Raw genomic sequence first — 16082 nt, 5'->3', positions numbered from 1 at the left:
CCGATTGGTCTTCCAGTTAAGACTTTGAAACCGATTCTACTTTCTGCAAAATAACTGCAAAATGAGAAAAGTACCAACATGAAAATTAGTTATATTATACTCGTACTTTAGTTTTCGCGCGCGGTGGCTCAGTGGTAGAGCGTTCACCTCCGGTGCTTGGGGTCCCTGGTTCGATCCCAGCTCATGCCGTGTGGACTTCGTGGTGGACAAACACCGTGCTCATGGGTTTTCTCGGGGTTCTCTCGTTTCTTCCCACTTTCTTCATTCCACCATTTTCACTCATCTTTCATCATCACCGTCTCCTTTAGCCTAGCCGGCATAAGTGTGGGACGTAAAACTTAAAGATTTCATTTCATTTCATTTCGTATTTTAGTTTTTCTTTTCAACCAAAAGTTTTATCTTATGGAAAATAACACAAAAGTTGTGCACAGTTCCAAAGTATCTGTAATGTAAGATAAATAATAATACTTTTAAGTGAAGTATTCAAAGTGAGCATTATACCCTAAGATCAGGGCAATGTGCACATATATGGGAAATAAACGCAACATACGACTGCGAATACTAATAAATCAATTGATAAATAGTTATACATTTAATTGTGATTAAAACTATGTCATATGTCTAAAATGGAAAAACAAATATTTGGGCTACTTACAGCAAGTAGGTGCTAGTCTCCACTATGATTTGGAAAGCCTTTACGTGTTTATCTATGAGCCCAATAGTGAATTTGGAGGCCTCCATGACGGCTCCTACCTATCGGCAGGTCATTCCTAATCACGTACACTCATTCATGTCAGCAATATCTGCAGCTTGCAAAAAATCTTTCAACATGATAACGCTCCTTGTCACTAGGCCAATGTTGTGATGCAGTGGTTCTAGGAACACAGTGGTAAATTTCAATTATTGCAATGGCCCAAAACTCACCCGATCTTAACCTTGTTGAACAACGTCATTGAGCGTCAGATGTGACTTGATATACATTCTTCGCATAATTTAGATGAGTAAAGTGAGTTGTTCGTGCTGAAATGATGTATCATGCCTCTAGCTATCTACAAAGATTCTAATTCTTTCATGCCAAACCGCATTGCTATTGTCCGCATAATTTTTTTTTTTTTTTTTTGCTAATATTCGTTTTGTTCAATATCTTAAAGTTACATGAAACCAGAGGCGGCTCATGAAGGAAGTCAAGTAAAATTGTATCGCTTGAAACTAAGGAAATAAAATTCACCTAATGTACCAATCTATTGTTGTATACAACAATTAGAATTAACAAAATTTTTCATTTCGGTTTGGAGCGGAAAAAATTAAGTGTTACCGGTCTGACTTCCCTCACGAGCCGCCTCTGCATCCAACCCTGTTGAAATATAAATAATAATATTTTGTCCTCTTTACTATCAAAATATAATTTCATCTTTGTATCAACTGTCCTACTATAAGCAATTTCCCATAACATATTCACTATATTGACCAATGTTCCCTTTTAAAATTAAACATAGTAATGCATAATTGCCCCATAAATACTACATTTAATATCTTCATAACTCATGCATAAGATATTACTCATTTTTATTTGTTTGGTACTCGTCTTCAAATTTCTTTTTGTATTTCAAATTTTCACTAAAATTTATTTCTGTTTTCTTCATATACCTTTAACAATTCATTAACCTAGAACATACACCTCTACCGGTGGTGAATTTATAGAAGATTTACTTTATAGCAATCTTACAATAAAATTAGCCTTTAGCTAGTTGAGCACTCCGTCCCCAGACCCTCGCATCTCTTATGTATCAGCCTTTGCATCGACAGTGAATTTCATATTTCCTGAATATGGTCAGGTGGGGCTTTGCCACCAGACCTCCGCGTTTGCTTGGTCTACGGTCTCGCACTTCATAAACCCCACAATTCTACCGAATTTCAAGTTTCTTTTCCTATTTCAACTATCTAAAAGATAAGATTATGTATCCTACGAAAAGATATTGCAGTGATTCTTGCAGCACGTATCAAGGTCACACAATCCACCGCTTCCACGCTAACGGACAGTTACATCCGCTTCTCTTGAGCAGTGGCGCCACCTGTCTTAAAACTTTCCAATCACACTTCGTATGATCTGAACTTTTTTGTAAGGTTCTTTTATAATATTTTGTATATGGTCATAGAATGATAAATGAGAATTCATTGTTTATGGTTAATACCTCTTAACAAGTGATGTGTTTTGTCAGTTACCTTACACCTACTTTTAGTATTTGAATATTTCATTTACCTTATTTTTGCAGGGATGTTGTTATCCGTTGTACAAAATATGTAAAATTACTGTTTGAAGTTTTCGACTCTTTTGGTGATAGAACACTAAGGTTGTAAGTCCGCTAGAAAATCTTTATTATTATTATTATTATTATTATTATTATTATTATTATTATTATTATTATTATTATTATTATTATTATTATTATTATTATTATTATTCAATTATTAATTATTATTATTATTATAAATAGTATACTGAAAAACAGGAGAGGATCTATGAAAGGGAATGTGTTGTTGAGACACGGCATCCAGGATTGGAATTTCTTTACGTTGAAAACATGCACAGAATAACTTTTTAAAAAATGTCATATTATGCAATAATTAATAGGAAATTTTGACGTAAAAACAAGCATTCTCTTTACCGAACTGAAATTTCATGATTCAGTTAGAAGGAATCTGGGTACGAAGTGTCTGAATCCACTTTATTATCAATCTCGTTTACACATAACATTCCATAAATTTAGATTCAATCCTGACGGATTTGCTAGGGATAAATTTGCACTGAATTTACGAAACAATCCGGACATAAAAACCTTTCCAACGTCAACTGAACTTCCTGTCCATGCGCTTGCAAGATGTGTACCACTGGTTTCCGTTGATGTCGAGCGAAGTTGAGCTCCAAGCGACAGAAACTAAAATTTGAAAATATAGAAATGCTGTGCATAATCAAGTATAACCAATTTCTGAAGACCCAAAAGTATGTGACGGTTTCTCAAGCAACAATATTGCTAAATTAAAGTTCTCTTTTTTTTTAAATACCAAGTTGGTTTTAACCACAATTTTATTACAAGAATGTTGGATGTTGTACAAGTTTGGGATTAAATAAAACAATTTTGCAATTTATGTCCAATGTTTAAAGCCAAGACTTAACAATATTTGTTAATGTAATGCATAAAGAATGTTCATGTAACTGTATACTATAGCACTTAATAAAAATATCCTATTAGCACCTTTTTTCGTACCTTTTTGAATGATTTTTCAGCCCCTTTTATTCCCTTTTTCCTACCACTTTTTTTGCACCTTAAAATCCGGTCCTTAATTATTATTATTAACTTTTCAGAGAGTCAAGCTGAATTGATGAAGGAAAGTGGGGTTTCCTTCGTTCTTTGTGACTCAGAGACTGAACCAACAGTTAGAAAAGCAGTAGAATTCAGCGGTCTTAGTCCTCAATTTCTCTCCATTGACGAAGTGGAAGGTGCTATTTCTTTGTCTAAGCTATTGGAGGATGATGGAATCGGTAAGTATAAATACATAAACATTCATATTACACGCAAAATTAAGAACATGTAACTAGAATAGCAATTATAAAAAACTAAATAGGCACTTCTATGGTAAAAGAGAGTTCGTCATTGTAACACCAGTTCAGGAGACACAGGTACGCAGTTGAGTACACAAGGTCTGTTCGGAAAGTAATGTCACCAAGTCTACAAGCATGATTTTAAAGAAAACATTTATTTACATAATAATAATAATAATAATAAGAAGAAGAAGAACTACATTAAAGATCTTCAAAATATTATTCTCCTGCGTCAATATGTCTTTACCAGCAGGATTTGCGATCTGCAAAGGCATCCTGGAAATCCGGAGCCATTCCACAGGCTACTCTTACGTCGTCAATTATTCTGTAACGATTTCCATTCAGATGGGTTGCAAACGGGGAAACTAGAGAGATATATATGCGTTACTTCTAAGATTACTGTTAGGATTATGTGTCATTGTTAGGAATATGTATACCATCATTAGAAGAAGACAAACAATAGGTGCTCGAAGTACTTGCTTCAAACACATGTAAAGTGTATTCCATCTATACGTGTGCAGTTTGTATATAAAGGATGCCGCTTTCTACGTGTGGGAACTAGTGCCATAAATAAGTCATCGTCCGCAGGAACTCGTGGAAAACACCCCCGATAACTAAATGGCCAACCAGAACCCTCATTTCCAGCATTTGACAACCGCTCGTCAAGTCCACGTGAGGTACTTAGTTGCCACAGTTCCAAGGTCCTTTCAGTCAGTGATTAGAAGATTGCTGTTCAACATACATTGTTCTCATATATATATAAGATTGTATTGGGAGAGAGAGTAAGAGACACGAGACACAGTAGGTGCTGCGACATTGCAACCCCGCAAATGCGGTCAAAAGAGGGATAGGGGATGGAAAAGATACTGTTGTAAAATCCAGCAAGGGAAGTTCAAAGAATTTGCCGAACTGCCCATGTATAGAAGGAATACACTTTATATAGCAGCACATATTCAACTACCAGTCAACCTTAAGCCAACAGCATTGATGACTCATTCTTCAATTATACGTACACAGCAGCACATATTTAACTTGCAGTCATCCCTAACCCAACAACATTGAAGACTGATGCTTTAAGTACATTGAGAAAAATCTGTTATCCGGACAGCGGTATATTGTACAAATACGGAATCATCTTGCTTTCTACAGAAATGAGTATGAAGCATATGTTATCCATATACTCCATACGCACTGCCCTTAGATGCTACATCATGCCGTTGCAGGATGTCTGATATCGAACAGTCTTCCTTATATTACACACATATATGTATATTGCCTTCGTCAGCTATATGTTATGTACGCCCATTTGTATGTGAGATCCTGACTGCCCATATTGTTTCATACGAAAAGTACGTATAGATGGAACACTTATACAGAAAGTATTACAAAACATGCGTTTTCAGTTATACGTCTGCTGTACGTTAAGTCCAAAAACTACAGGAATTACGCATGTAACCTACCTTTTAAGCACGCCACCTACATTTTTTTCTAAGTGTACATGTACACAGCGAGACTTACTTGATTTACAGACGCCGTTAACAAACAACAATAATGACTCATATTTCAATTACATATACACAGCAGCACATACTTAATTTGCAGTCGTCCTTAACCCAACATTAATTATTCATGCTTCAAGTACACAATTACTGAGTGCTGTTGTGTTACCGGATTTCCGGTATATCTTCTTATGCAGTGTACCATAAGCCTCACTCTTTATTTTGATTATATTTTGGTGAAAATGCTGGTCATATTTTGAGTTCGAATTTTATGGCTAATTGTAATTCATTTTTTAAAATTATTTTTCTTTACTTTACGGGTATCGTACAAATTATTGAGGTACAGTATTAATAATAACGTCCTTTCAGTATTGAGATTTTCCTTTTTGTTACAGCCTGCCCAACAAACATAGATGTGGACCTAGATAATGATGTTATATTCCTGCCTACAACCAGTGGGAGCACAGGGAAACCCAAAGGAACAATGCACACACATACAACAATGAAATTTTCCATCCATCCACCGTGAGTAAACAATGTTTCGCTACATAATTCTATTTATTATTTTTGGGCAGAACTGTCAATTTGTTCAGTTGAAAACATGCAAGATTCTTACTCAAATCGATATCTGTATGAGAGATCATAAAAAGAGTTCAAAGATTTACTGAGGATTTGAAGTCAAGCTGAAAAATTCATTTATAAGAAAATAACTAAGTTTTATTTGTATACTTCACTCAATATTTATTTACTGTGTTTACTCGCGTAATAGTCGCACTTTTTGTACCAATTTTAATGCAAAAATCCAACTGCGACTGTTATGCAAGGAAAGCTACATTCAGCTTCTGCTGTTTCTGAACTTTTCCATTTTTGTCCGAGCAAAAACACGCAAGAAAGAGTTCTCCAAAATCGAAGTTTCCGCTCCCGTAAGTCGCATTCAAACACGTAATGACTAGGCCACGCTCTCTTTCAACTATCGTAATGATGAACGTCAATGAACCTGTCAGGCTGTCTGTCAACCAGAAAGTAATTTTTGAAATCACAACCAAATGTTTGAAACATTCGAGGCAATACGATGGAATTCTAGAGCAGATGAGGTGGTTGCAAACAGGTGCCATACTAGGATGAGGTCGCGCAAAACGGAGGATGCAAGTAGGTTGTCTGATGTCAGTTCAGAGATGGGTCACTATGTTACGTGTCAGATAGACACGAAAAGTTCTTTTTCTAGGATCCGCGTAAGGTAAGCAATTTTGAAGAAAGTCTCGTTTACAAAGACAAAAATCCCTTAGATTGCAACTTTTATGCGGGAAATTTCTTTCTGACAAATGTTTTACTTCAAACTTATGGTGCGACTATTATGCGAGGGCGACTATTACGCGAGTAAACACGGCATATACGACACTACTTTTCATAAATATAAGTCTTAATTGAAGCTGAGCGTACTTTAAAAATAAAATATTCATTTTTCATAGTGTATTTTATTCAGTTTTGCACGAGACTTCAACCTGACGGTTTGAAAAAAGCAGAAGATACCTTGATGAGTTATTTCAATAGCAAAGATTTGGTCGCTATTGATATTTAAAGATTTCGTCACATATCGCACGGACGCAAGTAGGACGATAACGTCACAATACGGTTTGTTATGTAATTACGTGACACCTGAAAACAATAGTTTGTTTACTATTTAGGTACATGACCCCTAAAGGCAAATCAATCTTGTTCACCTTCACAAATTTCCATGTGGCTGGGTTATGTATCTCAATGAACAATCTCCTGAGTGGAACTTCAACATATACAGTGCCCGTATACACAATTGAAAACTTCCTTCGAGGCATTCATAAATATAAGGTAAGTTTTACTATATTTATTAGAATTATATTAAAAGAATTCAAGTTAGGGAAAAAAGCAGATGATATCATTATTTTTAGCGGTTTTACTGATGCGGTAAATAATCATAGTAAGTTATCCATTTGTAGAACTGGTTGATCAATTTAAACCAAATTTGAAGTAAAACTAATAACTGAATTCGAATACTAAAGACAAGGGCTAGCTTTGAATGTTGTAATTTAACTTTCTGTAGACAAAGACCTTAATTTTAAGGGATCGGATGCCAAAGTTAATTCTAGGTTGATTCATTAATTGGTTAAAGTATTTAATGAAGATGTTAGCGGCGAGACTATTTGCCCCGTCAAGGAAAGGTCAACGACCGATAGATGCTCTTCATAAAAATAAATATAAAAGTAAGGTTTCTAAAACAAAGTATAAGCTCGATAAATTAATAGAATAAAAAAAGACCTAATAAAATATAGAGTAAATGTAAAAATAATTAAAAGAATCGATACAAAATCTCGTACAATATCTAGATAGCATTATCAATTTGAAAAAATTCCTATAGTATAGAGAATTAAAGTTATCTGTTTAATATTTAAACTATGATAAATCAACTAAAATTTAATTATTCTTTAAATTTTGATATTTATTATTACTTGATCCATTACTTATTTTATCCTATTTTGGTTTGCTTGATTCATTATTTGTTCTTATTCATTTACTTGTTTGATTATTTATTTTGACTCATTTTTCTTTTATTTGTTCCATTACTTTTGACTTATTTTTGTTTTACTTGTTTTGATTCATTTTTGTGTTACTTAATTCATTACTTGTTTTCACTCATTTTTTGTTTCACTTGATTCATTTCTTGTTTTACTTGTTTGATTAGTTGTTTTGACTCATTTTTTATTTTACTGGGTTAATTTTTGTTTTACTTGATTCTTTACTTGTTTTGATTCATTTTGTTTTGCTTGTTTTTACTCATTTTTGTTTTATTTCATTCATTTCTTGTTTTACTTGATTCATTTTGTGATACTTAATTCATTATTTGTTTTGATTCATTTTTGTGTTACTTGATTCATTTCTTGGTTTGCATTTTTTTTTTGTTTTACTGGATTCATTTTTGTTTTATTTGATTCGTTACTTGTTTCAATTCATTTTTATTTTACTTGATTCATTCTCATTTTGCTTGATATATTTTGTGTTAATTAATCCAATACTTGTTTTGACTCACTTTTACTTGATTTATTTCTAGTTTTACTTGATTCATTACTTGTTATGCTTGATTCATTGTTAATTTGCTTGTTGATTCATTTATTGTTTTTCCTTCATTTGCTCTCCTTCTAGTTGATATATTGTTTCTTTTATTTGTTATAATGTCTGTTTTTTTTTTCTTTTTTTCTTAGCCAAGTATCGTTGCTGGATTTCCGTTCGTGATGAACTTAGCCTGTAAGTCCCCACTTGCAGATAAATATCAGCTAACGAGCGTCGAGGTTGTGATGGCTGGTGGATCCTTTTTCGGAAACGACGTCAAAGATGCTTTAAGAAAACGATTTCCAAATCTTAAAAGAATATATAATGTAAGTACACAACCTGTCATTTCTTTTTTAAAAAAAAATGTTTATAATACATCTTTCTATCTACGTATTGTAGGTGTATATTACTTTAGTATAGATATTTATTTGTATACATACCCATGTTATTGTACCTGATCTGACTAGAGCAGTAATCGCCAAACCGTTGATCGCGTTAATAGCTCGCGGAGACATTTTTTGTAGATCGTGTTAAACACTCCGGTTGGCTAACCTTAATTCCTCCACTGAGCTGACACTAACGACAGAGGGCTCTGACGACAACAACTGATTGTTTCTCTCGCGCAACTGCCATTGTCAGCCTCATCTCACAATTGATTGTATACGCGTGGGGTTGTGCATGTGAGGTTTTTCGTGTGTATATTAGACATTTGCTAAACGTTATGTTTTTCGTGTGTATATTAGACATTTGCTAAAAGTTGTTTTTCGTGTGTATATTAGACATTTGCTAAACGTTATGTTTTTCGTGTGTATATTAGACATTTGCTAAACGTTATGTTTATCGTGTTTATATTAGACATTTGCTAAACGTTATGTTTTTCGTGTGTATATTAGACATTTGCTAAACATTATGTTTTTCGTGTGTATATTAGACATTTGCTCACTTGGATAGTTCGATTTTATATTTACTAGATATGTAAGTTTATAGGAAATAAGATTTTTTTAAATGTAGGTAGTTCTTTTGGTTGGTAGCTCACAGTAGGATTTAGAAATAGTATGGTAGCTCACAGTAGGATTTACGAATGGTAGGTAGCTCACACTAGGATTTAGAAATGGTACGGTAGCTTACACTAGGATTTAGAAATGGTACGGTAGCTCACAGTAGGATTTACAAATGGTACGGTAGCGCACAGTAGGATTTACAAATGGTACGGTAGCTCACAGTAGGATTTAGACATCGTACGGTAGCTCACAGTAGGATTTGCAAATGGTACGGTAGCTCACAGTAGGATTTAGAAATGGTACGGTAGCTCACAGTAGGATTTAGAAATGGTACGGTAGCTCACAGTAGGATTTAGAAATAGTATGGTAGCTCACAGTAGGATTTACGAATGGTAGGTAGCTCACACTAGGATTTAGAAATGGTACGGTAGCTTACACTAGGATTTAGAAATGGTACGGTAGCTCACAGTAGGATTTACAAATGGTACGGTAGCGCACAGTAGGATTTACAAATGGTACGGTAGCTCACAGTAGGATTTAGACATCGTACGGTAGCTCACAGTAGGATTTGCAAATGGTACGGTAGCTCACAGTAGGATTTAGAAATGGTACGGTAGCTCACAGTAGGATTTAGAAATGGTACGGTAGCTCACAGTAAGATTTAGAAGTGGTACGGTAGTTCACAGTAGGATTTGCAAATGGTACGGTAGCTCACAGTAGGATTTAGAAATGGTACGGTAGCTCATAGTAGGATTTAGAAATGGTACGGTAACTCACAGTAGGATTCAAAAAGGGCACGGTATCTCAAAAGCTTCATAAGTTCGGAGATCACCGGACTAGAGTTTGTCAATATATTAATAATGCCTTTTTAAGACGTACTAATAATTTCCAATAAAAACATATCAAAACGTTTCTAATTCTTATTTCAAGAAAAAATCACTCATTTTAATCCTATATTTGTCACTGTTGCTCTCAAGCAACATCGCATTCTATTGCATCATACGCACGAATTATAACTTCAGTGATCATTTAATTGGCATTATTGCTTTCATACAATTTTCATATACATGATTTGAGGGTCACTTGTTTAGATACTTCTAATCTTCGTCAACAGGGGACAGTCAAATTTAGTATTCTAGAAGCTTTATCTCCTACGTTCCGAGAAAGTTATTTTTAATTTTTTTTTATTTGTAGTTTCTCTCTCTGTAAAAACATATTTCAACAAAACTGCTGCTAATTACTGAAAATATTCTTATGATATTTCAGCATAATAGGGCAATGCTGTTCAGTAGCAACACATAAGACTTATTTTATGGCAATGTTGCTTTGAAATAAACATCCTGTATTTTGTAAACGAAATACAAGAATACTTTAAAAGTTACGTAACTATGATCAGTAAGAGATGATTCAATCATAAAAGTAAACTAAATAGTTTAATGGTACTGCTATCAATGTTTGCCAATTAAAGGGTTAATGTCGACTGGTTATACGCTGTACTGATTCCTTCTATTTTTAGATACTGCTTTGAGTATCAATGACAATATTTCGTTCATTTTCTTTTTGTAATAAAAGATTGCTTTTTTGCAATCTTTTGCTTATTTACAGTAATGCTTGCATACATTTCACGACCAAATAATATAGCATTATATATTATTGATCTGATATAGCATTTTAGTTTTAGTTTTTTTTTTTTTTAACAAGGGTTTGGGAAGTAGTTATTTAAAAAGAAAAAAATGAGTTTATTTCTTTCATTGCATGGCTTTTGCCCGTCGTGGCTTTCGCACTTAATGATTTTTCTACTCGTGGCTATTCCTCCAAAGTCATGAATCAGAGTCTAAAGGTGAAGAAATCTTTGGATCTATCTAAATCGAAATAACAGTAAAACCTTACCCGCTTTGTTATGTTACGTAACTTTGAAGATATGCATAATTTATAATTTTTAGTCATATGTCTGCATATTTTCAAATATTATTGCTGGTTGGTATCTGGAAAGAAACATACACAGTGTGTAGGGTGTATGGATGAAAATGTGTCACTTCTTTTTCCCTTTCTGCTCATGTTTATTCTATGGTTGCACAAGTTCTTTTATGGTGGGTTTTTTTACTAATCTTTCAGTATTTCAATTTCAATGATCTTTTGTACTGTTTTATGCATAATAATTTTTCTATTTGTATTCTGCATAATATTAATTCACGTAAAATTTGTGTAACTACATTCCGAGCTATATGTAACACAAAATTACTCCAGATTTGATTATAGCATTCACAATTATGACCGAAGTGAGTGATTTTGTGTGAAATCGGTCACATTGGAAAATTGCTCAAATCCGGCTAATTCCAGTTCATACGTTTCTAGCAAGGAATGCAGAATTTTGTGTAATCAACTTTGAAATAACCACTGGAAATCAGTTATTTGGAAGCCTATTGAGAAAACCAAACAAAAAGTTGTTCGTCAATGTACCTTTTAAATACCCTTTTAATTTTCTAGGCGTTCGACCAATGAAAGATAGGCATTTGTTGGCATTTTCCACTTTTGACCAATTGAGAACATACATTTCTTGACATATTTCATCTCTTATTTTCTTCCATGTATCCTAGTAACTGTTCAGTATGATGTTGTTGATGTAAAAGAGGATACGATGGCTAATTCTACCTCTGGAAGGTTATAGTTATCTTCTCCAGCGTTAGAATACAATGGAACATAGGGTACTTTCACAATTTACTTAGAGTAGTTTATCTTCAAACTATAATTCTGAGTGTCTATTAATAGTAAAAAATTAAATACACTAGACCTGATGATTAATATTTTGTACTAGAAAGTGTATGTATATATCTGTGGTTAAATTGAGCAAGACCAGTTTTAGGGTAAAGACCACGAACACATTGTTCTTAGGGGAAAGCCACGAAATTTTTGCCACGACGGGCAATAGTCACGAAGACATTTTTCTTACCTGATTTTTCTTATTATTTTTCAGTGCTATGGGATGACGGAGATTAACTATATCAGCAATCAATATGCAGAAGATATTTTCTATGGAGACAAAGTGTTTGATGAAAGTAATATAATTATTTCCTTTCACTTTTGCACACTATATTATTGTTTGTGATATATCAGTGTAAAAATTTTTAGTTTTTAAAATATCTGTTCATAAATTTACTATAATTTACATGTGTTATAAATGATAAGTCCTACAATGCCACATGTCTATGCTAATAACCATAGTTTACACATACACTCGTACTAAAGGACAACTTACAAAAGCATTGCATTTCCCCGTCTGTCCGATTTGGGTGATTTTTAAATATGTTGTAGCTGAGGATCTTCCGGTCAATTGTTTATATAGGACCAACTCTCTATGACCAACCTTGTAACCTTCAGAGGTCGCCAAAGGTCACACCGTCCGAACACCATTCCATTTCCTCGTCTGTCCGATTTGGGAGATTTTTGGATATGTTGTATCTGAGGACCTCCAGGCATATTGTTTACATGGGGTCAATTCCCTATGACCAACCCTGTGCTCTGCAGAGGTCACCAAAGGTCACACTGATGCAAACTTAGCATACAAAAAATAGTTGTGTGTTATACTGGACTATGGCAAATGAGGATAGTCCGCGTAAGGATGTGACTTTTGGTGACCTCTGGAGGTCACAGGGTTGGTCATAGGGGGTTGGCCCCATATAAACAATTGACCGGGGAGTCCTCAGCTACAACATATCCAAAACTCACCCAAATCGGACAGACGAGGAAATCCAATGTTTTTTATACGGTATCCATTTTTAGCATTCTTAGTTCTACAACAGCAAACATCTATGCTAAATACCATAATTCGTATCTGTGTTAAAACCTATAATTTACCAAATACATGTGTCCAGTCCTATAAACCCAAATATCTATAGTAGGTACTTACATGTGTGCTAAATGCTATAGTTTATGTCGAATATCACTACTAAATGGCATAATTTATACCATCATCTGTGTTAATTCCATAATTTACTTCTAAGATATGAAACAAAGTTTTTGTAGGCACATTGAAAAACTAAACTTACTGTATGTTACAATAGTTAATTTTCAGACTAAACTAAGTGTTACAGTATATAATATTATATTACTGACAAAATTAATTACTAATAATATACAGTAATACACAGTTTGCTTGAACCATAGCATTGTCAAAAATATAGTTTAATAGAATATTTAACTTTCAAAAATGTTTACGCCCAGTCTAACATGTTTTACAAGTGAATTACGATTCTATAATTAAAGAAAGTGTAAAAATGAAAATGTTAAGAAACAAAATATTTTAAGATAATCTAAGGTAACAGCAGGGCGCAAAATTTCAAAGTCAGACGTACTCGCCAATTTAAAAATGATGGTCTCTTGCATTCCTGTTTTCTCTCACTCAGTGACAATTATTTTCGTGCGAAACAGAAACTGCACAGCCCTGTGTGTTTAGGTAGAAACCATTCCTACTGAACACTGGTCGCCAGGTCTAAATTTCTAGTCGCCAATGGCGATCTGGCGACCGGAATTTTTGCGCCCTGGGTTACAGTGTTGTCTATACCATAACTTTACAGTATCTCAGACCATACCGGGAGCGTTGAATACAACAGATTTGCTTTATGCTACTGCCATTTGCTAAATTTTGAAAGATGTACTTTATGAGAAAGGACAAGAAAATGTTGTTAGATCACAAGTGAAGTGTCTTTAAGTGAAGCAAGACAAGTCATATTATTGTAAGAGTAACGTCTGATAACTCAAAGTTTAAGTTGAATTGGATTTTTAAATCAACATCTAAATGCAGAATTAACTTTAATGTAGACGTAAATTTGTTATTCTTGTATCAAAATGACAATAAAAATAGAATAAAATTACTACGATCTCATTTAGGGATTTACAGTGATTTTTTTTTCTTCAAAATTTCAAATCATTCAACTTTCTCACATAGTGCCTTACCCAACTTTACACACGTACGTGAGCGAAAGAAAACTACTATCGAGATTTATTGTATCGTACCAACATGTAATTGAGCTTTTGTTTGTAATGTTGCTAACCAAATAAGTAGAAAATTACAATACGCTTGAGTACACGTACTATGAAATTGTATGATCACCGTAAGAATACAGCTGGTTATAACTGGTGTGGTCGATTTTTGTCTTAACCCTTGTCCGGACAAACTAGTTTTCTAATGTAGACGGCAACTGGGGCCTTATCAACTCTATTAGCCGTCATCGAAATATTTGACGTTATTCAGAAATTCGAAAAAAATATGAAGCTACTGGGCCTGGGAGGCCCCACTTGCCCGGATGAGGGTTAAGAAAACAAAAAGGTACGTAGTTTATTTAGAGAGGAAATCGCTGTATTGCTACCAAGTTTCAAGACAAAATACATATATATGACTTGAATGTTGCAACATGACAATAATTCATTAATTTCAATGGATAAAAATGTTTAATTTCAGATTCGACAAGTGCGGGACTTCTCTTGCCAGGCCTTGAAGGCAAGGTAAGGCTATATCTACGTATATAATATTCCAAGTTATGATTTTTTATAGATTAACTAACGGCCGAATAGCTTGTTAAAGGCTTGTAAAACTTTCTGAATTAATCTTGTATTAAAAAATAATTTTGTCGGTTTAACAATGCATAATTTGAATATCTAACAAGTAAGGGACCATATGGTTGTCGCGCAAATTAGATCCAGACATACGCCATCTGATTGAGCATGAAAAGATATGGAGAACACAGAAATTTAAGGTGCTAAGGGCCATAGGGAGCGGAGCGAGGAAAGAGGAAACATTGAATGTCGACAAAATTGAAGACAGTCAGGAATGACGGGAAAAGGTAATTTCTTGCAAACAGGGAAAGAAAGTCAACCAAAAGAACGAAACTAAACATAACAAGGGCATCAAGGACGAAGAAAGATCATAATCAGGGTTGCCGTCCCGACCGCAGTGTTGCCAGCGCTGCATAACATTGATATGGAAGATATAGCACACTATAGCAATTCATGCACAAGGAAAATATTAGTAGCATAAAAGACAATTGAAACGACTCTGTACACGTGCGTAAAAAGGTTTAACGTAGTCGTAAGTGAATACTACACCCGCGTGAATACAAATGGAGGAAAATAGAGAAGAGTACGCACCATTTGTAGTTTAATTGCAGTTTACGTGAAGATCACGAATGAATTCGTGGTCAACACATAAACATATATTATCATCCCATGGAAGGCAATAGCAAACCACCATGGGTTCATTCAGCCCAGGGACCTTCAGGTCAAAACCTGCCTTCGGGCAGAACACCGATCATCATCATCATCATAGAACGATGCTCCCAAACACTTTCGTTTCTGTGTTATCATGTGTACCCCCTTCACTTTCATGTCTATATTTGTCCTCCCTCATGTACATTATTCACTCACGACTATGCTTAAACCTTTTTACGCTCGTGTACAGAGTCTTTTCAATTGTCTTTTGTGTTACTAATATTTTTCCTTGTGCATGAATTTCTATACTGTGCTATACCTTCCATATCAATGTTATGCAGCGCTGGCAACACTGCGGTCCGGATGGCAACCCTGATTATGATCTTTCTTCGTCCTTGATGCCCTTGTTATGTTTAGTTTCGTTCTTTTGGTTGACTTTCTTTCCCTGTTTGCAAGAAATTACCTTTTCCCGTCATTCCTGACTTTCTTCAATTTTGCCGACATTCAATGTTTCCTCTTTCCTCGCTCCGCTCCCTATGGCCCTTAGCACCTTAAATTTCTGTGTTCTCCATATCTTTTCATGCTCAATCAGATGGCGTATGTCTGGATCTGATTTGCGCGACAACCATATGGTCCCTTACTTGTAAGGTACGCATACTACATGAATGTACCTAGGTAATATATCTTTATGGTACT

The 16082-nt window shown here is 34.5% G+C and overlaps 1 protein-coding gene across 1 annotated transcript in view; it reads left to right on the top strand.

Annotated features, from left to right (window-relative positions):
- LOC145675440 (uncharacterized) overlaps window positions 1-16082 on the top strand; it is a 70831-nt gene that overhangs the window by 19967 nt on the left and 34782 nt on the right. The window contains exons 4-9 of the mRNA XM_081745859.1: window positions 3365-3541; window positions 5496-5625; window positions 6786-6945; window positions 8334-8507; window positions 12157-12238; window positions 14641-14684. Coding sequence (XP_081601985.1) covers window positions 3365-3541; window positions 5496-5625; window positions 6786-6945; window positions 8334-8507; window positions 12157-12238; window positions 14641-14684 — 767 coding nt within the window. The remainder of the gene's footprint in view (window positions 1-3364; window positions 3542-5495; window positions 5626-6785; window positions 6946-8333; window positions 8508-12156; window positions 12239-14640; window positions 14685-16082) is intronic.

Source organism: Thermobia domestica, chromosome 18 (genome assembly GCF_964235325.1).
Source record: "Thermobia domestica chromosome 18, izTheDome1.hap1.1, whole genome shotgun sequence".
Classification (NCBI taxonomy): Eukaryota; Metazoa; Arthropoda; class Insecta; order Zygentoma; family Lepismatidae; genus Thermobia; species Thermobia domestica.
This window is presented reverse-complemented; position numbering and strand designations above follow the sequence as displayed.